This window comes from Diprion similis, chromosome 12, assembly GCF_021155765.1.
Source record: "Diprion similis isolate iyDipSimi1 chromosome 12, iyDipSimi1.1, whole genome shotgun sequence".
Classification (NCBI taxonomy): domain Eukaryota; kingdom Metazoa; phylum Arthropoda; class Insecta; order Hymenoptera; family Diprionidae; genus Diprion; species Diprion similis.
In genome coordinates this window covers 13,162,195-13,187,775 of record NC_060116.1, presented here as the reverse complement: position 1 = coordinate 13,187,775, position 25,581 = coordinate 13,162,195, and the positions used below count along the sequence as shown (strand labels likewise).

Below are 25,581 nucleotides of genomic sequence, written 5' to 3'. Positions count from 1 at the left end.
ACAAAAATTGGTTTTGTAGCCTAAAATGCTTGTATGCAAAGAAATTAAAACTCTGCCTGGATACATCCGTGTGTCACGGGGTTAAAATTTTGCGGCCCCTTAATTGGAATCAGTGCACGAGGTAGGTACGTGTGACATGTATGCCCTTACCATGAGAATTAACACCGCAAAATTCATCATTCTTCATTGCCACTTCAATTCTGGAGCCATTGTGCAGCATTCTGCACTCGTCGTTTGACACATAACTGATTGGTACAAGTCGAAGTGTCGGGCTAGATGCTGTGACGGAATTTCTACCGAATCCACCAACCCATCCTGTAAAGCGAGATTGAAAAAGCCGTTCACTTCGACTCGACACGTCTAGACAAACGGGAAGTAACGCATCCGAGAATTGAAATCGATCCGACAACTCGATCAGTGCTATGTCCGAAGTGTAGTTGGACAGGAGGTTGGAGTCCAGGCAATTTCTGTACACATTTTTTACCTACCGAAACGAAATTAACCACCGTTAATAATGCAAGAATACAAGGCATTAAAAAATGCCGAGAAGCGGGTGAAACTGATAATAGAACAACCTTATAAACCGTCGATGAAAATTTTGAGGAATTATTTGAATTCAGATAAGCACTTCCAGCGGTGACAAGGAGGAGCGCAGGGTCTTCGGATGAGCCTGATATGTTGTTGAGGATGCACTTAGCTGTGGTCAGCACCAAATTAGACTGAACAATAGTCGCACTGCACCTGAACGAGCGTACTTCGGAGCCATCGTTTTTCCAAACATTCGCGTGCCAAGGAAAACCCCCAGATTCTACAAGGACACCGTTTATCATCTCCACCTTCTGACTGGAAGGATCCGCCAATCCACAAACTGAAACCATAGTAGGCAAATTGCGATGTTTGTAACAATTAGAGTGAAAAACACTTTGCTACTCTAATTTCTATTTTCAATTGGCATCATACTTGGGCGGCAGGTAATTGGCTCTGGCTCCCACCTTCCATCCTGGTTGCACTCGATATCTTGTTCAGCAACGGTTTGCACGAAGTTCAGTTCCAGTGCATAATTTATCCGGCACCTAAGCTTCGCCTTCGTACGTGGAAGAATGAAGCTCTCGCAGCTGACGCGCACCCCATCACGGGAACAAGTAGCTGCCCATGAAATCGAGTTTAAGGGTGTGCATGTATTTGCTGAAACAAATCTTGATCGTCAATTAAAGTCCGAACTCACCATGTCTAAGCTAGATTAAAAAACAATGAGCTCTTCAATTTTTGCAGTCAGTCTGTCAAATCCATGTACCCACCGATGCACTCTGGAATTGGCGACCAACTTCCTCCATCTTCGCAATAAACGTCAGTGTTTCCACTGACACTGTACTCGGCATCACAGGAATATACCAACCGGCTTCCAGGCTTCAACGTGGCACCCTGAGGAACATCGCAGTTCTCATCGCTTTCGCAGGACTGTCTGTGAAGCTGCCAATGTCCGTTCGGAGGCTGCGGTGGCACAGTGCAGCGCGTATCGGTCAATCGTAAATTACGCGAGGCGTTGAGCAACGTAAAATTTGGCGATGACGTTAATCGTGAGCTTTTGGGCTCAACCGCCAGCGTCCTTCCTGTCATGCGACTTCTGATTGCGTATATAACCCTATATGGTGCACAATGGGAAAGAATCGTTGTTATTCAAAGGAAACGACGGAATCCCGTGAAATCTTGTTTCCGAACGTTTCAGAACCAGCTGAATGCAAGTCTGCGTATAGATTTTTAAAATTTCACATGTCGACTGAAAAATAGCGGACCAAAGATACGGCATGAAACTACAAATGGCGCAATCTCGTATGGGATAGGATTTTTATATATTCGAATTCAAAGGTGCAAAAACCGAGAGTCTTCAATAATTTCTATCGGTATAAGGTGAGGAATGGAATATAAGGAGGAGGAATATAAGGTGAGGCTAGTAATCAACTAGTCAGTCTCATACTCAAAATGCATAAAAAAATAAACTTCGCGTCCTGGCCTTTTTGTGAAAAAATTTTTGTTCATTCAACATTCGTTTTTCGGCCATCTTACCGCCAAATCTGAATTGAGAATGCGTTCAATGCATTCATTGCACATTAATTGCCGAATGTACGAGGTTATTAAATAACCGATATACCGGTGTGTCAACGAGTCCAATAAATTTTGTTACGTGAATGGAGAATCAGTAAAATTCCAAGCCAAACTATAAACCAAAATCGTGAAAAATATCATTTTTTTTACTCTTGTATTGGAAAAAGGAATATTTCTCAACAGTGCATGTTGCTAAAAATGTTACTTTTCAGTTAAAAATTGACAATCGTATACAACGAAAACCACTAATTTGTGCATTTTTCAATACGATAATTAAAAAATCCTTTTTACGTCCAACGTTTTCCCTGATACCATTGCATTTTCAGTAGCAAAGTATACAAAAAAACAATCATTCAATTACCAAGGCAAAGTTTTATGTTGTGGAGCATATTGCCGGTACTCTTCATTGTTATAAATTCTCACGTAGATCGGACGCTCCAGCTGTGGTGAATTTCGGGAACAGTCGTCAAGAAGCTCGTCGCTGTTGTCGATGCAATCCTTGACGCCGTTGCAAACCATATTCTGGTGGATGCAGGCACCATAATCGCAGCGGAATGCCGATTCCGGACACATCAGTAACGGGCTTGCGCATGGAGCCCAAGCCTCATCGCTCTGGTCTGAACAGTCGGCTCTTCCATCGCACAACAATTGGTCCTTGATGCACTCGCCATTGTTGCACTGAAATTGGTCATCCCTGAGGGAATTCTGACATGAAAAAATCTGAATCTTGAATATAAAGTATTGATTGAAACGTGCATCTCACCGACACGGTCCGATATTCTCGTTGCCTTTATCCGGAGTACGATTGTAAGTGACGTTTTCATCATAATATCCAGTCAAAGCATAGCTGACGAGAAACGCTGCATTTAAATGCAACGAGAAATAAAATATCTTTACGATTATCTTTGCAGACATTTCGCAAAAAGGATCGCTGTTCCACGGTAAGTGAAAACGACAAGAGTCACCAGGATGGACTAATAATCGATATCGGACACATATATTAACGCACACGTGACATATTGGTAGAACAATATCGACGGCACATTTTTTCAATTTTCACGTACGCGTACTGTGCAATTTTGCAACGATCACCAAACTACTGCTGTCGTTTCCGTACTGAACAGGATTTACCATTGAAACCATTAACATTCCCTCTCAAATGCGAAACTTACACACAAAAATATAGTCTGTGCACAAATGTGAGCCTGATGAAGGTGTAACAAATGTGTTGGTACATACCGGTTTATCATATATTCTCAGTACAACCGAGACAAGCATCGGGCCATCCCAAGTTCTCAAGGTTCTTGGGGGCAATCCTCTACGAATTAAAACGAAAGGAAGAAACTAACGTTGAGAGAGAAAAAAAAATTCTTCAAGGATGAAGTAAAACATTTTTCCGCCTGAAGAAAAATCTGGTCGCATCAAGTGGAACGTATAATACTTTTTCTCACTCAGCTTCATTTCTTTAATTTCTCTGAATTTCATCTGAATTTATTATGTATGTATATTGCAACGTCATTCGATAGCCTACCGATGTAATAAAATGTTGTAAATTTTGGCTAAATGGGAAAGCAATTAATTTTATCTATAATAAAATGTATATATGATCATACACATGACATTAAACTGTCACCGAAATACATTATTACATTGTCGATGAGTCACGTTTTATGTCTATATCATTTTTTGCAAGACAATGGCAGAAGAATACCAAGTTATTTAGCTATTCACATTAAATTTTATAATTGAGAATCGCACAGTGATGTTCACATACTATTTTTAGCTACCGTGACCTCGGCCGTTGCGCGATAATTTCGTTGAGTTGGCTATTTCATCTTTAACCGCATCAACCAGATTAGTCTTTGGAGTCTGGTATTACCCCAGGTATTACCATACATATGGAATTCCACATCGGTATATACATCAACGCGAATAGACGCGAATATATACTTAAACCGGTTTGTGAGTCCTTTAAAAGCGTTTGTTACGCAATATTAATTTTCTTACGAAATAGGTAATCGTATATTGAGTACTTATCATATTAATATTTTCGTAAGCTACATCGGATGTTTTACCTGAGAAAGAATACAAAAATAAAAATACACTCAACTTCCAATCAACGACACCAGTTTTTTATTTCAAATCTCTTCCAAACGATGAAAAGTCAAGTAAATTGTTTCGAATTTAATCTACAGTGGTTCATTTTATTCAGAAGATTGTTTCTATAAACCCGCATGAAAACTTTTTACATCATGCCAAGAGAACGATTGGGTGACTGATGAAACCTTATTACTAAGTCACGGAAAACTTTTTCGAAGATAGATAGAAGATAGACCCTTAACTTTACAATCATCCCTAAAAATCATTTCCAACGCAACGTCATATTAATTTCTAAATGATTTTCTATTACATTATTAAAAGAATGCCACAAAATACTAAATTTTTATTTTTCTTTTAATTTGGCTGTCATATGCAGTACAGCCATTCCGCTGTATTCGAAATACTTAAGAGTTTCCACACAGGCGTGAAATCAATGATTTATTTCGTCCCTACCCGTGTATCGTTCACGGGGTTTTGAATCCGTAAATAACAAATCACCGAATGTGCGGTACTTGCGAGCCTTTTAAAAGCCTATTATCTATAGATATGTCCACATATCGCAACCCCAAACAAACTTGATAAGTGTTTTTGGTATTTAATCTACGGAGGTAGGTCTTATCGCGGTTCACACATATTTTCCACCGTCTGATCTGAAGTTTTGTCAATTCACGTAATGGTGTTTGTATCAAATTCGCACGACGTGTAAGCCTCAAATTTTTGTAGACTGTTCATCACGCTCCGAATCCACGACATGTAGGTGAGAACCTTGGTGTAGAGGGCGTAAGAGTTAGGGATGCAGGTTTTCTCGCCGTTCAAGGTGCTCGCCCCCAAATTGACGCTCAAAACTCCCATGACGTGCCACCTTCCATCACTCTGAAACACCAGACCACCACCGCTGTCTCCTTGGCAAACGGCCGCCCCTGGAATTAATCAAATGGAATGAAATGTCTTCCGCTTCTGAGCCGTCTCGTGGAATTAAAACTTAGTAACCGTATATTTTAGTACCGTTTTGGCCTTTGCCGCAGAACTTGTCGTTCGATATAAGCCCTACGTTTTCCTGGGTACTGTCAGCCATTTTGCACTCGCTATAAGATACGTAGGAGATATTCGTAGTCAATAGACTTGCGCTCGTCACGCTACTTTCTGTTCCACCAAATCCAGCTATTTTTGCAATCGAGCCAGGCTCCAATAGCTGCTCGTTGTTACCGACTACATCCATGCAGGCTGGGATTAAGATTCCGGAGAGTTGAAACGAGCCCCGCAATTCGATGATCGCGATGTCAGAATTGTAATTACCGTTCAAGCCGAAATACTCACAAGGGACGTGGATGCTTTTAACCTGATAAAGAAACAAAACCGTGTAAAGTTATTACCGAAGGAACACCAAAACGTATATATATTCGCTAAGAAGGTCCACTGTTATGCTACTAACCATAGCTTTCTGAACTACCCGTTGATCGTGAAACGAAGAATCGTAATCTTGGAATACGTTTCCAGTGACAACGTAAAACTTTCCAGGTAATTCAACCGTCTTGAATTTATCGTCATAAACACAATGGGCGGCGGTAAGGACGAGGTTGTTTTGGATTATCGTTCCACCACATTGAAACATCTTGGGACCATCGGGCGGCTTCTCTTGCTTGTACAACGTAGCGTGCCAGGGGAATTGTGAGATTTTAGCGGAGTGTCCTCTCAGCACGGTCGGGGTGAACTGAGTGTTAGTTATTCCGCACACTGAAACCAAATTCAAAGGATGCGTGAGTTGAATCTACTAAAAATTTAGGCGTCGAATCGTTGCTGCTTACTTGGAAGGCAAGAGATAGGTTTGGGCTCCCACTGGCCGTTCGCGTTACATTTCACATGTTTATTACCAGCCATGGCAAGACTCGCATCCTCGGTATAAGCAGGTCGACATTGGAGTACAGCCGTGGTATCTGGTAACTCAGTAGAGTTGCACCGCTTGTAACGATTCGACCGAAAGCAAGACATTATCGTCGATGCGGAATCCAGCGAGGGGCAGGTGATCGCTGTGAAATATTCCAATCAATCAGGCATTAAAAGCAAATATTTACATAGATCCTGTACCCTTTCCGTAAAATGTCTTAGAGTTATATCTTTTATTTCAGCAGAAATCATGGAGAGTCGCAAACTCTGGCTAGAATGGAGGTCCTTCTCGCATACATTTACGTTGCGTTTTTCTGATGCTTATTACTTTCATGAAAGAATAAGAATTAGAACCTTTAGATCCCCCACAGCGTTCTATATTCAATGTACAAAGAGTTTTGACTCACCCGTGCAGGTTGGGATAGCTGACCAGTTTCCGTTCAGTCCGCAAAAAACGTCAGCACTCCCATTGATTCGAAATCCAGGTAGGCAACTGTATACCAGCTGACTTCCGGGTTTCAGTGCAGCACCCTCGGGAAGAGTGCAATCCGTTTTCCCCCCGCAGAGAGACGAATGAGACTTATAGTTCCCATTGGTAGGCTGTGGTGGTATCGCGCAGGATACGCTCTGCGCATATTGCGGAATTTGCGTTTTAACCAAATCTGGGTTTGGCATCATCATCGTCATCATCATCGGCGACTTCGCTGGCGACGGTGACGGCCTGACCGATGTTATGGGATTGGGTGATGGGGCTGGTGTTATGGAATTGCCAGCATTTGGCAGTGATGGGGTTGGTGTCATGGGATTGGCAGCATTTGGCAGTGATGGGGTTGGTGTTATGGGATTGCCAGCATTTGGTGGTGATGGGGTTGGTGTTATGGAATTGCCAGCATTTGGCAGTGATGGGGTTGGTGTTATGGGATTGCCAGCATTTGGTGGTGATGGGGTTGGTGTTATGGAATTGCCAGCATTTGGCAGTGATGGGGATGGTGTTATGGAATTGCCAGCATTTGGCAGTGATGGGGTTGGTGTTATGGGATTGCCAGCATTTGGTGGTGATGGTACTGGTGTTATGGGATTGGCAGCATTTGGCGGTGATGGAGCTGATGTTATGGGATTGGCAGCATTTGGCAGTAATGGGACTGGTGTTATGGGATTGCCAGCATTTGGCGATGATGGGGCTGATGTTATGGAATTGCCAGCATTTCGCAGTGATGAGGCTGGTCTTATGGGATTGCCAGCATTTGACGGTGCTGAGGCTGGTCTTATGGGATTGCCAGCATTTGACGGTGATGAGGCTGGTCTTATGGGTTTAATAATGTTTTGCTGCAGCTGGATCTGCGGTGGGCTGTTTCAAAACAAATTAAGCATCCATACAGTGCGATATACGAAGATAAAGAAGACAGATAATAGAAGAGAAATCTTTTCCCAAAAGCCCAAAAAATTGTAAGGAAAGAGCTTACATGTAGAAACTGCACACAGGGTAAGATTTGTATCGCTCCAACTTGAAGAAAACGTCTTGAATCCACGGTATGTAGGCGGACACCTTAGTGTACAGCGAGTAGGGATTGTCACCACAGTTTGTGCTCGGTGCGTCCACCAAACTTGGGCGAAGTCCCGCACTATAGATTCCTACAAGATGCCACAGTCCACTTTTTTGCACGACGAGTCCACCCCCCGTATCCCAGTCACACACCGTCGTTTCTGAAATTATCAGAATTCAGCATGACATCTCCCTCCTCCCTGTCCCATTGATGTGATTTCGTTAATTGAGTTCAGTACATACGAGGGTTTTCCCTTGTTTATTGTGTTAACGAATTTATTTTGGACCACCCCACAAATCTATTCTAAACAATTGAAAAAAAATTCCTTATTTTCTCAGACTTTTATCTCAACTCTAGATTCTGAGAGGGTGGATTTTCCGATTTGAAATACACGTATTTCAGCAACATTCTCAAAATAAATTTTATTGTTAGAGTAATAATGTTGAAAAAAATTCTGTAACTGCAAAATTTTAGTGGGCATTGATGCTATCATACTTTAAAAAAAAATTGACATCATCGTCCCAGGCAAACTAGACGAATTGAACATCCTCTAAATGAAACAAACAGTCAGTTTTAAAGGGTGTACAATTCGTTGAGATTACCTGGTACGTTCACTTCAAGTTTTTTTCTCAGATAGCAGCGCTAATGCCAAAAAAAATTTTGCAGTTACAGATTCTTTTGAATACTTTTACTCTTACAATAAAATTCGTACTGAGAATGTAGCTGAAATGCGTGTATTTTAAATAAGGCAATTCACCCTCTCAGAGGTACGGGCTAGAGTTGAGATAAATATCTAAAAAAATTGAGGAATTGTTTTCGAATTACTTGGAGTCGATTTGAGGGGTGGCCCGAACAAAATTTGTCAACACCTTAAATAAGGATCACCCTGGCTACGTACAGGTTTGTAGGATATTCATGTACCCACCGTTAGAATAAGCACCGCAAAATTCATCGTTCTTGATTATCACTTCAATTCCAGAGTCGTTGTACGGCATTCTACACTCGTTGTTTAACGCGTAACTGACGTTTGCAATTTGAAGCACAGGGCTAGATGCTGTAACGGAGTTTATACCGAATCCATCGATCTTTCCTGTCCCGCCGGATTCAAAAATTGCTTCACTTCGCCACGAGTCGTCCAAACAAACGGGAAGTATTTGAGTCGAGAACTGAAATGGCTCCGACAACTCGATCAGCGCTATGTCCGAGACATCGTCGAGAAAAAAGCTCATGTTCCCGCAATTTCTGTACACATTTTTCACCTATCAAATGAAAAATGAAAACCGTGAAGAATAAAAGGTCATCGGGCACTGAAATATAACCAGAAAGTGTACGAAAGTGATCATCACAACCTTTTGAACGATCCATGAAGCAGTTTCGAGATCATTTATATCTCGATAAACATTTCCCGCTGTGACCCGGAGACGCTCAGGGTTTTCGGAGACCCCCGATATGTCGCTGACGACACAATAAGCCGCGGTCAGCACGAAGTTGGGTCGAACAATGGTCGCACTACACCGAAACTCGTAATCGACTTTCTCTCCAGAATTTACTTCCCTCCAGAGATTGGCGTGCCAAGGAAAACCTCCGGCTTCTATGGAGACATTGTTTACTGTCTCCTGCTTCCGACTGAAAGGATTCTCCAGTCCACAAACTGAAACCGCCGCAGTAAAATTGCAATATTTATAATAATTAAAGCGAAAAGGACTTTGATACTCTAATTTCTATTTTCAATTGACTTCATACTTGGACGGCATGTAATTGGCTCCGGCTCCCACCTTCCGTCCTGGTTGCACTCGATATCCTGTTCAATAACGGTCGGCACTGGGTTCGATTCCAGTCCATAATTTACCCGGCACGTAACCTTCGCCCTTGTACGTGGAGAAATGGAGGTCTGGCAGCTGACGCGCTCCCCATCACGAGAACAAGTAGCTGCTCTCGAAATCGAGTTCAAGGGTGGGCATGTGGTGACTGAAACATGTCCTCATTGTTAACGAAAACGGAAGTTGACGTGGAAACTAAGCCAAAGTCGAAAGCAACGAGCTTGCATGCTTTCGTCCTTGAACTCTTAAATTTAGTCAGTCTAGTCTGTCAAATCCATCTACTCACCGATGCACTCGGGAATTGATGACCAACTTCCTCCGGCTCCACAATAAACGTCGGCGTCTCCTCTGATTCCGAAATCTGTGTCACACCAATATACCAGCCGGCTACCAGGCTTCAATGCGATATTCTGAGGAATATCGCAGTCTTTCTTTCCGTGGCAGAAATCACTGTGAAGCCTCCATTGTCCGTTTGGAGGCTGCGGCGGCACAACACAGAGCGTGTAATTCGACCGCTCCAGCGGCAAAACGCTCACCGACGTCGTTGGTTCCGGATTGTCGATTTTGTTCGCGTATACCGGCTTCCCGTATCTTATTGGACGCTTGACTTGGTAAATAATCTTACGATGCCGTGGCTTTGTTTCTTCTTTGCTAGATAATGATCAAGAATTGTTCAAGTGCTGCTGCTGAATCGCTTTTTCTTAGAATTATTTGTGCGGCGTCGTCCGGAATATTTAGAAAAATCGGTCCGTTATTAAGAAAAAGAAAATTTTTCATCTTCAGAATTGAATAAGGAATCAGAAGGAATGTTTTTTTTTTGAGATTCTTGTAATTGGCTTTGGTTCAATAAAAAAAAAAACTGATAAAGATTTTAGTTATTGATAAAAGCAAACAAAGTATATTTTTTCAAGAATTCTCTTTTTTTAGCTTCAAAACGTGTTTTTGGACGGGATATTATTTTTCAAGGCCTTCCACTTGCTACTTTTGCAGTAAAATACAATGATTCGTAACTAGGGTAAGAAATTACTTTTAACACAAGTTTCCATCGATTTAAAAAATATTTGTATTTGAAAAAAAAAACATGAGATTGAAGTGAAGTGATGGTACTGTCTAAGAAAATTTACTTTTTTGTTAAAAATTTGATGGTTTGAAGTGATTTTAAGCTTAATGATAGAATCCCATAAAATGTTCAATTTAACAATTAGATATACCGAAAATCACAAAATTTTACATCATTTAATACGAAAATCGAAAAATCTTAGCCATATGCAAGGTGTTTTTGGATGTTACTAAATTACCGAAATGTAAGAAAAACGTTAATTCAATTACCGAGGCAAATTTTCATGCGTTTCAACGTAATCGTTCACTGCCGCGTCATTAATTCTCACGTGAATTAACAACTCGCGTTGCTGCGCAGGTTTTGAACACTCTGCAAGGAGTTCATCGCTGTTGTCGAGGCAATCCTTGACGCCATTGCAAACCGCATCCTTGTTGACACAGGCGCCGTAATCGCAGCGAAATTCCGAATCCGAACATGAGAATTTTGGCTTTGAGCATTCGAACCGAGTCTCGTCGCTCTGGTCTGAACAATCGGCTTCTCCGTCGCACAGAAATAGATCCTCGATGCATTCACCGTTTCGACATTCAAATTGGCCATCCCTGAAGAGATTACACAATTAAAAAACCTCGATCACCGTGACAATATCGATTTGAATGTGTGTCTTACTGGCAAATCTTGACAACGTCGACGACCTCAACCAGAGCTTTGCTATCGGCGACGGCAATTTCAGGAATGCAATCAGGCCTAGCAAAGCTGACGAGAAATACTGCATTTAAATGCAGTGCGAAATAGAATATCTTCAGCGTCATCGTTGCGGACGATCGGCAAGTTTGGCAAAGCGACAATCCGCCGCGTCGTTTTGAAAGTGAAAACTACCACTGTCCGGCGGTAATAACATCAATTGCATTCCAATAAAGAAATTTATTTCAATACGAGACTAGACTGGAATGCATGTAATTATGTAGTTATGGATTATTACATTATACGCGAATTATATGAGGAATTTGCTATGCCTACTCAAAACTACAGCCACCGTTCATCTACTGATCAGAGTTTTTGTGCGAAAGTCTAATTTATACTGCCCCAAACCGACACTTACACACGCAACCTGTGTATAAATGTATTAACGAAAGCACACGTTAATATACCGGTTCTTGAATATTCTTAGTTAACGAAAGCATTCGTTATAAACTATAATGCGAACTCTCAAGGCCCATGAGGAATCATCTTTCGGTTGAGATAAAAGAAAGAAACTGAAATCGGGAAAAAGTTTTTCGTAATTTCTATCAGCTCGCCGTAAGCTTCGAATCGGTCGAATCATCTGAATTTATGATGAATTCTCTATAGATTTTCTGTAGTTGAAAAATGTTCTAACGTACGTGACATTCAAGTTTTACCGAAACACCGCACAACGACATCGATAAATCTATATATCAAGATGTGAATATTTAATAACTTTTCGCAATACAACGCTGAAGTAAATAATGTGGTCCGTAAGTAAAGCCATTCATATCGAACTTTAAATCTTGGTATTGCGTGACAAAAACCAAATGCTGAAGACACGTGCAGCGACTCTGGCTAATATAACGTAGCCTAAGATTAGCCATTTCACCTTTAACCGCGTCGATGAAACACATAAAAAATATTCGCCTTGACATTTTCTGTGCTTATATACCTATCATGATACAATAAATAACGCTCATCTCCGTATCTACCTAAACTCACCGGTTATAATTCTATGGAATTCCAATAGATTCGTGAGTCCCCTCGCACGCGATCCACAGTATTCCACATATCGTAGGTATGTATCGCAGGTAATACACCTGCTAGTAAAGGCGCGAAACTATTAACCGGTTTTCATGTCCATTACAGAATTTAGTCGGCCAAAAATAGATACTGATTATTAATTTTATTACGAGGACGTACTCGTGTATTGAGTGTTCATCGTATCAATATTTTCGTAAACTGCGATCGCATGTGTTATCTCAGTAACCGAAGAAAAACATTTAACTTACAAACGAAATGGCTTGAATAGCAATATTTTACCTTGAATCGCTTCAAAATTAAAAAGAAACAAGTGAATTGTGTTTCGTTTTAATTTTACAATATCGCGACAATATTACTGGTAATACTGAATTAGCCTGGACCAAAAAAAAATCTATTGAAGCGAAATACCACAAAGTCACACATTTTCAGCGCTCATGGGAATAATGCAATTACTGATGTTAAATTCCCCGCCATCCATATTCGCACAAATCCATACGTTTCACACTGCACACAGGTGGTGACTAAATCCGTTCATTCTCAGCCGAACAATCCAGGGTCAAGTATATGGGAATTTCCGGGGTCACTGACGCATCTAAACCTCGGTTTACCGCCTCTCAACCCGCCGGTTTCATCCTTAGTCATATCCTTTAAATGTTCACAACGTTAGTCATCAGCCAGCCATAAACTTGTACGAATCGTATAATTATCCGTTCGCCATGGCGTTATACCAGCTCGCGGTTCCGGAAAATCCTCCCTAATTTTCCTTTTCCTCGCCATTTTTGATCGGAAAATGTTTTCTTCCTTTGTTTTTAATAAAAATCAGAATATCCGGAGGAGGGCTTACTTTGTGGGCTCCGAGATTACGTTTTAAAATTTTCCCCACAAATCCTCACTAAGCCTACGTTCACTTTCTTTGTGTGTGTGTAATTGGAGCAATTCAGCACGTGCAAAGCGCTTTTAGACCTAGCAGGTTTATTGTAACAATTTGAATTCGAACATAATTGAATTATTTATTTAAATCAGCTGTCGCAAAGTATTAAATTCAATTTAATATTGTATACTTATACGGATAAAATGTGAAAATTTCAATTTATTGGTAAAACTTGGTCTACCGCTGAGGAGAAAACTTCGTTGTTTTCGAAGTATGAGTGTGTGTGTGTGTGTGTGTATGGTGAAATTTCCAATATTAATCAAAACTGTGTGTACCGTAATGGTTTCAGATTTACTAGGAATGAAAACATTTGGTGGGTATCTCTTTCGTATTTTATTTAAAAATTCAACTTTGATCGTATATATTAGATTATTTTTTAGGCCGTTACAAGTATGTATTCGCTACTTTACGTCTCATTGGTCATTGCTGTATAAATATACGCACAAGTACTACTCGCTACCGCAGGACTCGGAAGTTTTGGAATGCTCTATGTTATACATGACATGCCGAATCCACGACATATGACTGGAAACCTTGGTGTAAAGGGAGTAGGTTTTACCGTCGCAGGTTCTCTCTCCGTTCGACGTATCTGTCCCTAAATTGACGCTCAAAATTCCCATAACATTCCACTTTCCCTCAGCTTCGAATACCAGACCACCACCGCTGTCACCTTGGCAAACAGCTCCCGTCCCTGTAATTTAATTACAATCAGAATTTCTTCTTCCTGTGTACAATTTTATAAATAATATACATAAACAGCAATTTGATTGTACAACCATCTCGGTTTCCGCCACAGAACTTGTCGTTTCCTATCAACGCTATGTTTTCCTCGGGACTGTCGGACATTTTGCACTGCCTGTAAGATACGTAGGGGATTTTCGTAGTCAAAAGGGTTGCGCTTGACAAGCCAGTTTGCGTTCTACCAAATCCAGCAAATCTTCCGACCGATCCGGTTTCCAGTATCTGCTCGTTGTTACCCAAGACATCCATACAAGCCGGGATTAAAATACCGGACAATTGAAACGGCATGCGCAACTCGATGATCGCGATGTCGGAATTATAATTGCCCTCGAGTCCTCGGTACGAGCAAGGGACGTAGATGTTCTTCACCTGAGTGAAAAGAGCCGGAAAAGTTATTAAATACAGATACTATGAAATTAATGTAGGTATGTATAATCCGTAACAAAAAATCGGCATTATTACGATACTAACCGCAGCTTTCTGAACTACCCTCGAATCGTGAAGCTTAGAGTCATAATCACGGAACTTGTTTCCGGTAACCACGTGAAATTTTTCAGGTTCCTCAACCGTATTGAATGCATCATTATAAACGCAATGAGCGGCGGTCAGCAGAAGATTTTCCTGGATTATCGTTGCACCGCACTGGAACTCTTTAGGATCCTGAGACGCTCTTTTTTGTTTGTACAACGTCGCATGCCACGGAAATTCTGTGATATCAGCCGCGGTGCCATTCAGCACGGTCGGAGTGAGTGCGGTGTTTGTTAATCCACAAACTGAAACCAAATTCAAGGAACACGTGATCTGCATTAATATTCAAATGACCGTTTCAATCGGTTATCGATCATGTGATCGTCCGAAGTTAGACGTCGATGTCGCCTTACCTGGACGGCAGGTAATCGGTCGGGGCTCCCACTCGCCATTCACGTTGCACGTCACAGATTTACTGCCGGCGTTCGGTAAACTCGCATCTTCCGTGAAAGCAGAGCGACACGAGAGTGAAGCCGTGATATTTGGTAACGATGAAGAGCCGCACGGCGTCCAATGATTCAACTGATAGCAAGACACTGACCTTGAAGGAGACTCCAGAGAGGGGCAGGTGATTGCTGAAAAATTACTCGGATAATTACACGTTAAAAATAGTTGTTTAGTTGCCTGCTTCTTCACTCTACAATCTCTCTTTGATATTTTAGTGATTCTAGAAGGAATAACGAAGAATCGTAGACTGTGATGAAAATTGAAAAATCAAATTTTGTCATTAATGGCTGTTTATAGATCTTCTGATGCGTCGTTTTTGCGTTCTTAAATTACACATGGAAGAAAACGAACTAAGATTTATATTTCTCATGCTCATTTCTTTATTATGGCTACCAAACTAAGCAATACAATCATGAAAGAAAAAGATAAACCTTTTGATCAGCTGTGGAAAGAGAAAAAGTAGCATAGTAAGCTATTTTCTATAAAAGTAAGGCGACCCACCATTGCAAGTGGGTTTCGATGACCAGCGTCCCTGTAGTCCGCAGTAAACGTCAGCACTCCCGTTGATTCGAAATCCAGGTAGGCAACTGTACACCAGCTGACTTCCAGGTCCCAGTGCAGCACCCTCAGGAACGTTGCAACGCTCGTTCTCTGGGCAGAGAAGCTTCCATTCTCCATTGGCAGGTTGCGACGGTACCAGACAGGACATGTTTCCCACATCTGGCGGCATTCTCATTTCAATGGGCGTCGAAGTGGTTGTGGAGGTTGTCGTCGTCGTCGTTGTCGTCATTGGCGTTGGCAATGGCGTTGGCGTTGGCGTTGGCGTTGACGTTGACGTTGACGTTGTCGTTGGCGGTGGCGTTGAAGAAGTGCTGGTATCCCACGTCATGTTCCACGTTACGGACGGTGGCAAAGTCGACGTTACGGTGGTCGTGAGTGCCGGTGGACTGTTACAAGATAACTTGCATAGTTGTAGAGTGAGATGTAGAATTGCATACCAAAATAAGAGAGCAGACCAGAAATATATTGATTCACGTAATAATTGACGTAGAATTCCAAAGCCACAAGTAAACAATGTAAAAACGAGAGTAAAAACTGCTTTCGAAAGCATCACGAATGAGCTTACACATAGAATCTGCACACAGGATAAGACTTGTATCGCTCCAATTGGAAGAAAACGTCCTGAATCCACGGCATGTAGGCGGATATCTTCGTGTATAGCGAGTATGGATTGTCACGACAATTTGTGCCGGTTGTCGGAGCCGAAAGGCGAAGGCCCACGCTGTAAATTCCCATCAGATGCCAGAGTCCGTCTTTTTCTACCACCAACCCACCCCCCGTGTCCCAGCCACAGACAGTCGTATCTGAAATTAAGAAAGTTAAATTTGGATTCCTTGTATCATCTGTTCCTTTCACACTTGCGTGATATCCATAATTGAGATCAAGACACGCATGTATGCAATGTTCTTACCGTTAGAATAAGCACCGCAAAACTCATCATTGTTGACTACCACTTCGTTCCCAAATCCTTTGTACGGCGTTCTGCACTCACTGTTGGAGACATGACTGACTTTCAGAGTTTGAAGCATCGGACTAGATTCTTTAATAGAATTTCTACCGAATCCATCGATCTTTCCTACAACACCGAGTTTGAAATTTTGTTCACTTTGACTGGAGACGTCTAGACAAGCGGGAAGGATTACAGCCGATGTCTCAAAAGGTTGCGACAGCTCGATCAGAGCTATGTCCGAGGCGTAGCTGTGCACCAGGCCATAGTACTCGCAATATCTATACACGTTTTTTACCTGCCGAATCAAAATTAAGCACTATTAAGTAAACAGGCGATTTGGGCATTAAGAAATGTTCAGGGAGCGTGTGAAACGGATCATGACAACCTTCTGAACGATCCACGGAACGGTTGGTATATCATTTGGATCTCGATAAATATTTCCAGCGGTGACCCGCAAAACCGTAGGATCTTCTTGTACCCCTGATATTTCGTCGAGGACACAGTGAGCTGCGGTGAGCACGAAGTTGGGCTGAACAATGGTCGCACTGCACCGGAACTCGAGCTCGGATCCTCTGGCGGTTACGATTTCTTTCCAAAGATTCGCGTGCCAAGGAAAACCCCCAGCTTCTACGGAGACCCCGTCAACTGTAACCCGTTTCTGTCCAGAACGATTTTCCACACCACAAACTGAAATCGTAACAGAGAATTGCGATGGGTAAAAAAATTAAGAGAGCTACGTCAGCAGTTTTTAATTAACGTCATACTTGGTTGGCACGTAATGGGCTCCGGCTCCCACCTTCCGTTTTGATTGCATTCGACATCCTGTTCAACGAGGGTCGGCACAGGTTGCGATTCCAATCCGTAATTTACCCGGCATGTAACCTTCGCTCTTGTGAGTGGAAGAATGGGGGCCAAGCAGCTGACGCGTTCCCCAAAACGGGAACAAGTAGCTGCCCTTGAAACCGAGTTCAAGGGAGTGCATGTGCTAGCTGAAATGTGTCCTCGTTGTTAATGAAATGATTAGCTCATATAGAAACAAACTATGAGCCAGAGCCGAAAACAATGAGCTCACAAGTCCTCGGTCTCTTCTTCGTGCATTCGCGAGACCAGATTATATAGTCGAAGTACCTACCTATGCAGACTGGAATTCGCGACCACTTTCCTCCGGATCCACAAAAAACGTCGGTGTTTCCTTTGACTCTAAATTCCGCATCACAGGAGTACAATAGCTGGCTACCAGGCTTCAACGCGACACCCTGAGGAATATCGCAATCTTCGTCACCCTGACAAAATCTTCTATGAAGCCTCCATCGTCCATTTAGAGGCTGCGGCGGCACAATGCAGAACGAGTACATCAGTGATATCAATGGATTGACATCGCTGATCGGGGTTTGGGATGTTGACGGTCTCAATGGCCTCGAAATTCCTGTCTGGCCTCCAGGTAAGACCGGCGTCCTTCCTCTTATTCGATCCCTGGTTCCGCGCGGAATCTTGCGTTGCGCTGGCGTTTTTTCTTGATCGCTAGATAGTGATCACAGATTATTCAGCGGCTACTGCGAGATCGCTAGTACGCGATAAAATCATTACTACTCATTTCGAATGTGCGAACAATGGAAACAATGGATCAGGAATCCTTTCCTTCTTAACCTTTAAGCCACCGAAAAATCTAAATATAGGCGATGTGGAGTGAATTATCAATCCTTTGTACTCAGGGGTTTTTGACGTCGCTGATCTCGAATCTGAACTCGAAATTTCAAAATTCATAATGGTGGATCCAAAATGGTTGCGTAGAGTGACTTTTTGGATTTTTATCCTCCATCTTAAAGTTCAAAAATCTGATTACAGATTCGTTATCAGTGACCCCAAAAACCCCGCATCCATGTCTTATGCAAAACTACAACTTTTAAATTTTTCCCTTTACGTCTGATGGGAACTTAATATAGATTATATTTAAAATATAGACACACTATTGGGCAGTCTCACGGTTAATTGAAATTTCGAGCCGATGACATATTTGACCACAAGAACCGAAACACTGTCATCCCACAACATGTAGCAGCAAATGATCGTACCTTTCGTCAGAAAATCTCGAGAAAATCAGACGCCTGCGTTTCAACGAAGGTCTTGGACACTCTGCAAGGAGTTCATCGCTGTTGTCGAGGCAATCCCGGACGCCGTTGCAAACCGCATTTTCGTGGACGCAGGCACCGTAATCGCAGCGATACGATCGCCTCGGACAAATCAGTTCTGGCTTTGAGCATTCGGACCGAGTCTCGTCGCTCTGATCCGAACAGTCGGCTCTTCCGTCGCACAGAAATTGATCATCGATGCATTCACCGTTTCGACACTCAAATTGGTCATCCCTGAAGGGATTATACAATTAAAAAATTTACCATCTCAGATCTGTCTGAACACAATATGTGTGACCCAGAAGTGTATCTCACCTGCAAATTCCGAGTTCCTGGTCGAATTCAAAGATGGTAGTCGTGTCGTGGACGACGGTTTGAGGATTGCATTGAGGCTCAGCAAGGCTGATGAGAAACGCTGCATTCAATTGCAGCGCGCAATAAAATATGTTAATATGTATCTTCGCAGACATTTTACAGTTATGTTGTGAAAACGGTCAACAATCTGGCCCGACGCTTTAAAAGCGAAAACTACTGCTGTTCAGCGGCGAGAGTAAATATTGCAGCATTCGAAGATGTTGCAATAATCGACTTCTGACACGAGTGTGTACCCGTGAGGTAGGTTCCGATTAATACAGGCCGAAAATTTCCATCTTCTTTACGATTTTGCAACGTCCACTCGAACTGCTGGTATATGGTCTACTGACTCGAATTTTTGCTTAAAACTCTTTATTACTGCCTCAACAAAAATGTAAAATGCAATTTATGCAGTTTAGTGTATCCATGAATAAATTACTGAAGCAGGCTAAATTATACCGGTTTTCGAAATATCCAGTAAACAGAAAATATTGTTGCAATCCGAAATTTCGCGGAATATCATGCAATCAAATAAAAAGAAGATACTGAGGTTGATGAAAATAAAATTGTTTACCGTTCTCTTCACCTTGTCATAATTTTGAATCGGTTAAATTGTCTCAATTTATTGAATATTTCCCCGTAGGCGCAACTATTGATAGCCCACCGGTTATAATGAAATTCTAATTTTTTTTCCAAATATAGGAAACTCGCGTTAGATGAAAAATTCTTATTGCTCAACTACCGCAGCCGAAGTGAAATTCCTATCGCAACAATATTCTATACGACCTTCGTTCTACCGATTTAATTTTCTTCCCAGACTTCTCTGTTGCAATAGAATCTTTTTCCACTGATTTTGAAAATTTTACACTATCGACAAATACTTTTAAATATACGTGACACCAAAGCTTTATCGAAATACTTTCTCAACTTTCGTAAGTATACGAGGCCGATGGAATTGACGTAATCCAAGCAAGCTATTTCACATTGAATTTTAAATTTACGTATTGCATGTTAATAAAAATGCACAGAAATTTCACCAACTGCAATCTTGGCTGATTGGAAATATTCTCACTATATTGAATATTTCCCGTCTAGTCACGTTGATGACACACAAAAATAACCTCATCTCACCTTTTTCAGAGCATATGTCACCAGGGCAGAGACATGTTGTATAATACTCGCATATACCTAGTTACATTCACTCGACACCTTGTGAAAATTTCAACACACTCGTATCTCCCACGCACCTGGAGCATGTGTTCTGCACACACGTACTCGGAGGTGCGAGTGCGCAAACCGGTTTTTTGAATGTCCTTTAATTTTCGATGGCTATCTCGTGATTTTGGTTTATTATAATTTGATTTTGATCGGGTATATCCCTGCCGTTAAAGTATGAAGGTTCCAATTTATTCGTGGAACTGAGCCTTGCAATAAACAAAGACCTCATTCGGTCAGCTCCGGTAGCGATATGCATATATACGTTCGTTTTCACCGCAAACATGACCATGGAATCGAAAAATCCCAAATAAGGTAATACAACGTTCATTGTACAGGATGTAAAAGACTTCTTTGTCCCCGTTTGACCCAATGATTCTGCAAGTCGAGACCGGTGAAGATTGCGGAAGCTACGCCTCTTCAAAATTGAGATATTGATCTTGATTATCAAGATCAAATGGGGTGAAAAAAAAAATTTCAGATCCGAAAAAATCCTACTTCTCGAGAGGAACGAAAGTCTTTGAGGAATAATGAGTTGCGAGCAACTCGCTCTTAGAGAAAATGGTCTTTGAACGTAGAAAAAAATCTATAAAATTCGAAAGAAATTTGCACCGAAAACAATATGCAGCCACTAAATTGTTGAATTATTTAGTGGATTCTTGTCATCTGTCAGATCGACAAACGGATTTTCGAGTCTCTGGTTTATGAGTTACGACTTATCTGGTAAAAAAGTGTCTTTAAGACTAACAGATAAAGGAATGTAGAACCCCGAGAAATATTAGCCCCACCGTCGCTGACGGGCACGAATATTCAAACGATCTTGACATTTTAGTGACACTGGAAAGTAAGTTGTTAATAAATAGTTAATCGAAACTGATCTTTTGTAAAAACTTTAACTACATGAACGATAAATGGTCAAAAGAATCAGATAAAAAATGAGAACCGAAATATAGGGCGTTCCACGCCAAATCGGACAGTTCGAAAAATTATGATTTTTGATTCCGTCAATTTTTTGATATTTTTTAGTACCCTTCACCAAGAGCCTTTCAGTTAGATTTTGAATTTTCTTTGATTACTTGTTACAAAAATATCAAATTTTCGAAAAAATGGCTCTTTTTTTGTTTTTTTCTTCATAACTTTCTTAATAATGGTCCAAATTAAAGTTTTTTTTTTTTGAAAATCCCTGTTTTGAGATGGCCTTTACAGAAAAAACTATTCACAGTGTTTTTGATTAAGATTTTTGCGTCTGAAGTGTTAAGCAGTGTTTTTGAATGTGAGTGTATCTTTCGACTTTTTTGAAATTTTTTTTATATCAAATTACTATTCCTTAACAACTTTTAAGACCGATGCGGTCGTGCGCCCTTCATAATTACTATTTTTTTCAATTTTTATCCTTGATAATCAGAATCAATACCAATTTTGCAGAGGCATATCTTCGTGATAAATTGAGTCGAGATCCATGTCTGAAGGAACAGAAATTCTCCAATTTTTATTGCCCATCATTAATTCAACTTGGGTCAAATTTTCATATCATCAGTTTTTTGAAATGTTTGAATTTTGAGATTGCGAATTCCTACATGCGATCCGAATCAAATGAACCGAAATATACGTTCTTCCGTTTCTATCACTTCGGAGTCTTTCGTTTTTGAATCGCTAAACAATTAATGTAACTTCACTCAACTCACCAAGGACGGTTGTTAAAGCGGCCAAAAATTTAATACTAATGAACAGGATCATTTCGAAGAAAATATGAAACACTGTCTCGCCTTTCGGCGTGCCCCGAACTTCTGCCGGAGCAAGGAGTTGAAACCAGTATATGAAAGGCGAGCCCTCGCGAGTCAAATGGTCAAACTGAACTGAGAGAATTTGGAGACATAGTTTCCGTGACGACGCAAAAGAGAGAAAGAAATCAGCATAAACGCAATACAAACGTGGCGGTGAAATCAGACAAGGCCGAAGGTGCAAGCTGTCACACAATTTATTTATATACGGCTTTTACACTTCATTCTCTACATTGCGATGAAATAATTCTTTTTTTTTTAATAATGATTCCCGCATCTGGGACAATCTCTGAATCGCTCTTACCCAATACTCTGCTGAGACGTAATTCAATAATGCACAAGTTGGATGAAATTAATTCTTATTAACCTTAATGAGTTTCGTGTGAATGTCAACCTTTTCAAGTAGATATGGAATAAACAAATTCTCTTAAAATTATTGCTCACTTTCACATTTTACGTTCGTACCAATTTTCTCTTCCATTATTATCGGTTCTTTACATTAATTGTTTGGATGTAAAACAAGAAATGAGACGAGATTACGGAATATCAAGGATTTAATACATTACACGTGTTATTAAATCAGGGTATATTGCATCTATTATATTATAATTGATAATCAATTTGGAAATATGACATTAACTGATAACGCCGTCTTCGCGGATATCGTAGCTATGTCTGCACAGTGTAGCAATCCATCGAAGCATCCTAGGATTCGATTAAGGAAAATCTTGGAAATGTAAGGTGAAAGTTCTAACTTTAACCAGAGTATAAAATGAAGGATAAATAAAAATGAAACATTCTTGGTAAAACCCTTAAGGATACGACTTTTCGCTCTGTTCACTCTCACAGATGTACTTCAGTATGTAGTCTTCCTTGAATTTGACAATCTCATCATTGACCTCTGGCCATTCCAGAGCCTCGTGAATTCCATCTGAACTGTATCGTTTGTTATATCTGTCGTAGTGAACCTAGTGGCGAAAAATATGATTCAACTGAACGAGTGAAACGAGGCATTTTGTGCAGAAAGTAAAAATAGAAATACGATTAAAGAATAAAAAAAAAAATCAATCACGTTATTATCTTTATTTCGAACCTGATCCAAAACTAATCCTAAACTAGGCGCCTTCGGAATGTCTAGCCTCTCTTGTCCAAAAGCCGTATTCAATGTTTCTTGAGAGGTCTGAGTTCTAACAATCGCGATAACCAAAGCGACCATTTTTCGAATTTGGTGCAACATAAAACTTTGCCCCTTGATCTTAAGGGTAACGAATTCCATATCGTTGCTGATGAACGGCACGCTACACGAGCACTCTATCATATATCTCATTGCAGACGGATCCAATGGTTTTCTGCGAATAAAAATTCACCATTTGTTATTCGCGCTAATAACGTAGACCTGCAAAGGAAAATTCTATAAGCTCGTTGTTCTTACATTTTTGATGTAAAATTATGAAAATTATGAGTTCCTTCATACAGTTTCAGCACCGAGTTGACCTTTTCAAGTACCTCCGGCTGTATCCGGTAATTGTAGAATGGTTCACCATTGATAACAGAGAGCTCCTCAATTTTTTTATCAATGTCAAACTCCTCGTCTACCGCTTCGGAATCTGGCGGTTTTTTTGCAAAGGCAAAAGTTGGCATCGTGTAGATGTAAGACCGAGCACCACAGCTACTTTTACTGTTGAAACCTTTCGTTACCCTCTTTATTCCAAAAACTCTAATTTCTTCGGGCAAAAAGGCATTTATATCTTCCTTCTTTGCATGCTCAGCTGTGAAAATAATCTGAATGGTGAATCAATACTTGATATAACTTTGAATATCTCGCCTAGGTAAATACGTCGCCTATGAAATAATTCAAGGCCATGTATACATATTCGATACTGAAAGTAGTCGAAGAGTTAGAGATGTTTACGTCGCAGATTCGCTAACTCGCTACACAAACGTACCCTAAAAATTCCATGCACAGTCTTATTTGCCAAAAGTATTTTAATCTTACGTAGTTTCAGAGAGACAACCTGCCTAGCTGCAGAAACACCTTTATCCGTTCTGGCAGCTCTTTGAAACTGAATTGTCTGTATAGTTTCAAAAGCTTCATCATTAATAAGCTTTGCTTGTAATAGAGCTTGTATCAAGTCCTCCTCTATCGTTTTCATTTGTGGGTTTCTCTGCATACCGTAATAATTTTTTCCCATGTAACCCAAAAGCATTGCGACTTTCCGCTTCTTCACTCTGTCGACATTATCCAATTTTTGTTTCTTATTATCATCAGCCTCGGGTGGCTCTTCTATCAGCCTTTTATTATCCATAACTGGATCAGCAATGTTTTCATCGACAGCTGCGGCCAGTGTTGAGAACATTTTTCTGCATTTAAAAAATCCTAGGGAAAAGTTGACGGGTCATGTTCGTACAATGGAGCTATATCTCAAAGTGTGGAAAGCGTAGATTATAGTAACAAAAAACACAAAACTGCTATTACTTGAGTACTGAGTAAAGAAACATGCAATCTGCATACAGCTATTATCGATAAACAAGTCCAACAGATTCGAAATGTTTACGATAAAAAAAAAAGTTTTACGATTGGCATTTAGCAGGTGATATTCTATAGGTTATGAACCCTATTTGCTTGATGATGGCTTGACATTAAGTAAAATAAAATGAAATAAATTAATACGTACGGAACACCCAGAGATTATTGACAAGTGTGTCGTTGCAAATATAGCGATACATTTGTGGACGCAGCTTCTGTATGTGCAAAATTCACCTCGATGCCATGCGAGGAAACATGTCTTCAAAACATGCTCAGGTGAAGAGCAGCACATTCCAACCTTTTTGTAACTACTACTACACCATGGTGTAGGGAAAACTACTGTGAAAAACTAAAACGGTTAACCAATCATCTACGTCTATGGTAATCATGTTCTGTTGAAGAGAGCTAACCTTATGGGGATTTGTGTACCCCAAAAATTGAATGGTAACTTACCGACATCATCAATTATGAAAAATCAGTAAGCGATCTGTAGTACCAGTGGGGCTGATGTATTCACCTAGAAGATCTAGAATCACCCATTTTTCTTGACTTTACAATGAATTTATTGTAATTTGCTTCAACAGTTTTTACCTCAATCATTTTTGTTGATAGAAAAAATTCTACATTTTGATAATCAATACTAAACCAACGTGCAAATGGTGAGGCTTTGACTGAAGAATGCTGATCCGCTTTCTCTAAAAACCGAGAAATATCAAGTCGACGCGCTAAAGCGCGGTCAAACTTAAAAACTTCGTTATCTGAACTGTTCAACGAAATTGAACAGCTGAGACCGTTTGCGAAATGAATCCGCAAAAGACGCGTGCGATTATCGCATTCACGTGATTATTCTACGCGCAAAAAGGCGCGACTAATTAATTTTTCGAAAATCCTTAAATATCTAGGACTTGTCGAAAACTTCTGTAGACCTCCAATCCGCATCTGCGTCTTCTAAAGTTCGACACATTGCGATGCGAATTGTTGTTCTCAGATACGAATCAAGTCCGGTAGGGAAGGTGGAAAAGGTATGCATTATTGTGTGGCGTGACGGTCGGCGGTCCTCTTCGACGCGAAGTCTTCGAGCTCAGCATCTCTCCTCATCTAGCGTGCCACGAAACGCTAGATGATCCAGAGATGCGTTTT

General features: G+C 40.8%; 3 protein-coding genes across 4 annotated transcripts; all 3 read right to left on the bottom strand.

Moving 5' to 3' along the window:
- Nucleotides 1-4,819: 4,819 nt before the first annotated feature.
- LOC124413662 lies at nucleotides 4,820-11,408 on the bottom strand. The gene is made up of 12 exons (XM_046894384.1): nucleotides 11,178-11,408; nucleotides 10,781-11,110; nucleotides 9,738-10,102; nucleotides 9,375-9,611; nucleotides 8,981-9,282; nucleotides 8,557-8,890; nucleotides 7,551-7,791; nucleotides 6,495-7,435; nucleotides 6,009-6,230; nucleotides 5,636-5,937; nucleotides 5,209-5,542; nucleotides 4,820-5,123 (listed from the first exon to the last, which is right to left on the bottom strand). Exons 1-12 carry the CDS (start codon nucleotides 11,318-11,320, stop codon nucleotides 4,870-4,872), a joined length of 4,005 nt encoding a protein of 1,334 aa, XP_046750340.1. The 5' UTR covers nucleotides 11,321-11,408; the 3' UTR covers nucleotides 4,820-4,869.
- Nucleotides 11,409-13,637: 2,229 nt separating this feature from the next.
- LOC124413661 lies at nucleotides 13,638-21,911 on the bottom strand. The gene is made up of 13 exons (XM_046894382.1): nucleotides 21,819-21,911; nucleotides 18,880-18,979; nucleotides 18,508-18,798; nucleotides 17,568-17,956; nucleotides 17,200-17,424; nucleotides 16,821-17,122; nucleotides 16,397-16,730; nucleotides 16,049-16,289; nucleotides 15,427-15,872; nucleotides 14,875-15,053; nucleotides 14,422-14,751; nucleotides 13,986-14,319; nucleotides 13,638-13,900 (listed from the first exon to the last, which is right to left on the bottom strand). Exons 1-13 carry the CDS (start codon nucleotides 21,868-21,870, stop codon nucleotides 13,659-13,661), a joined length of 3,465 nt encoding a protein of 1,154 aa, XP_046750338.1. The 5' UTR covers nucleotides 21,871-21,911; the 3' UTR covers nucleotides 13,638-13,658.
- Nucleotides 21,912-22,343: 432 nt separating this feature from the next.
- LOC124413717 (tRNA pseudouridine synthase A) lies at nucleotides 22,344-24,738 on the bottom strand. Of its 2 annotated transcripts, none has more exons than XM_046894493.1 (6): nucleotides 24,590-24,738; nucleotides 23,911-24,291; nucleotides 23,347-23,683; nucleotides 23,008-23,263; nucleotides 22,737-22,882; nucleotides 22,344-22,619 (listed from the first exon to the last, which is right to left on the bottom strand). In XM_046894493.1, exons 1-6 carry the CDS (start codon nucleotides 24,639-24,641, stop codon nucleotides 22,550-22,552), a joined length of 1,242 nt encoding a protein of 413 aa, XP_046750449.1. In that variant the 5' UTR covers nucleotides 24,642-24,738; the 3' UTR covers nucleotides 22,344-22,549. The 2 variants fall into 2 exon arrangements, with proteins under 2 accessions (XP_046750449.1, XP_046750450.1); XM_046894494.1 differs by having other exon boundaries at nucleotides 23,911-24,275; nucleotides 24,590-24,719.
- Nucleotides 24,739-25,581: the final 843 nt, after the last annotated feature.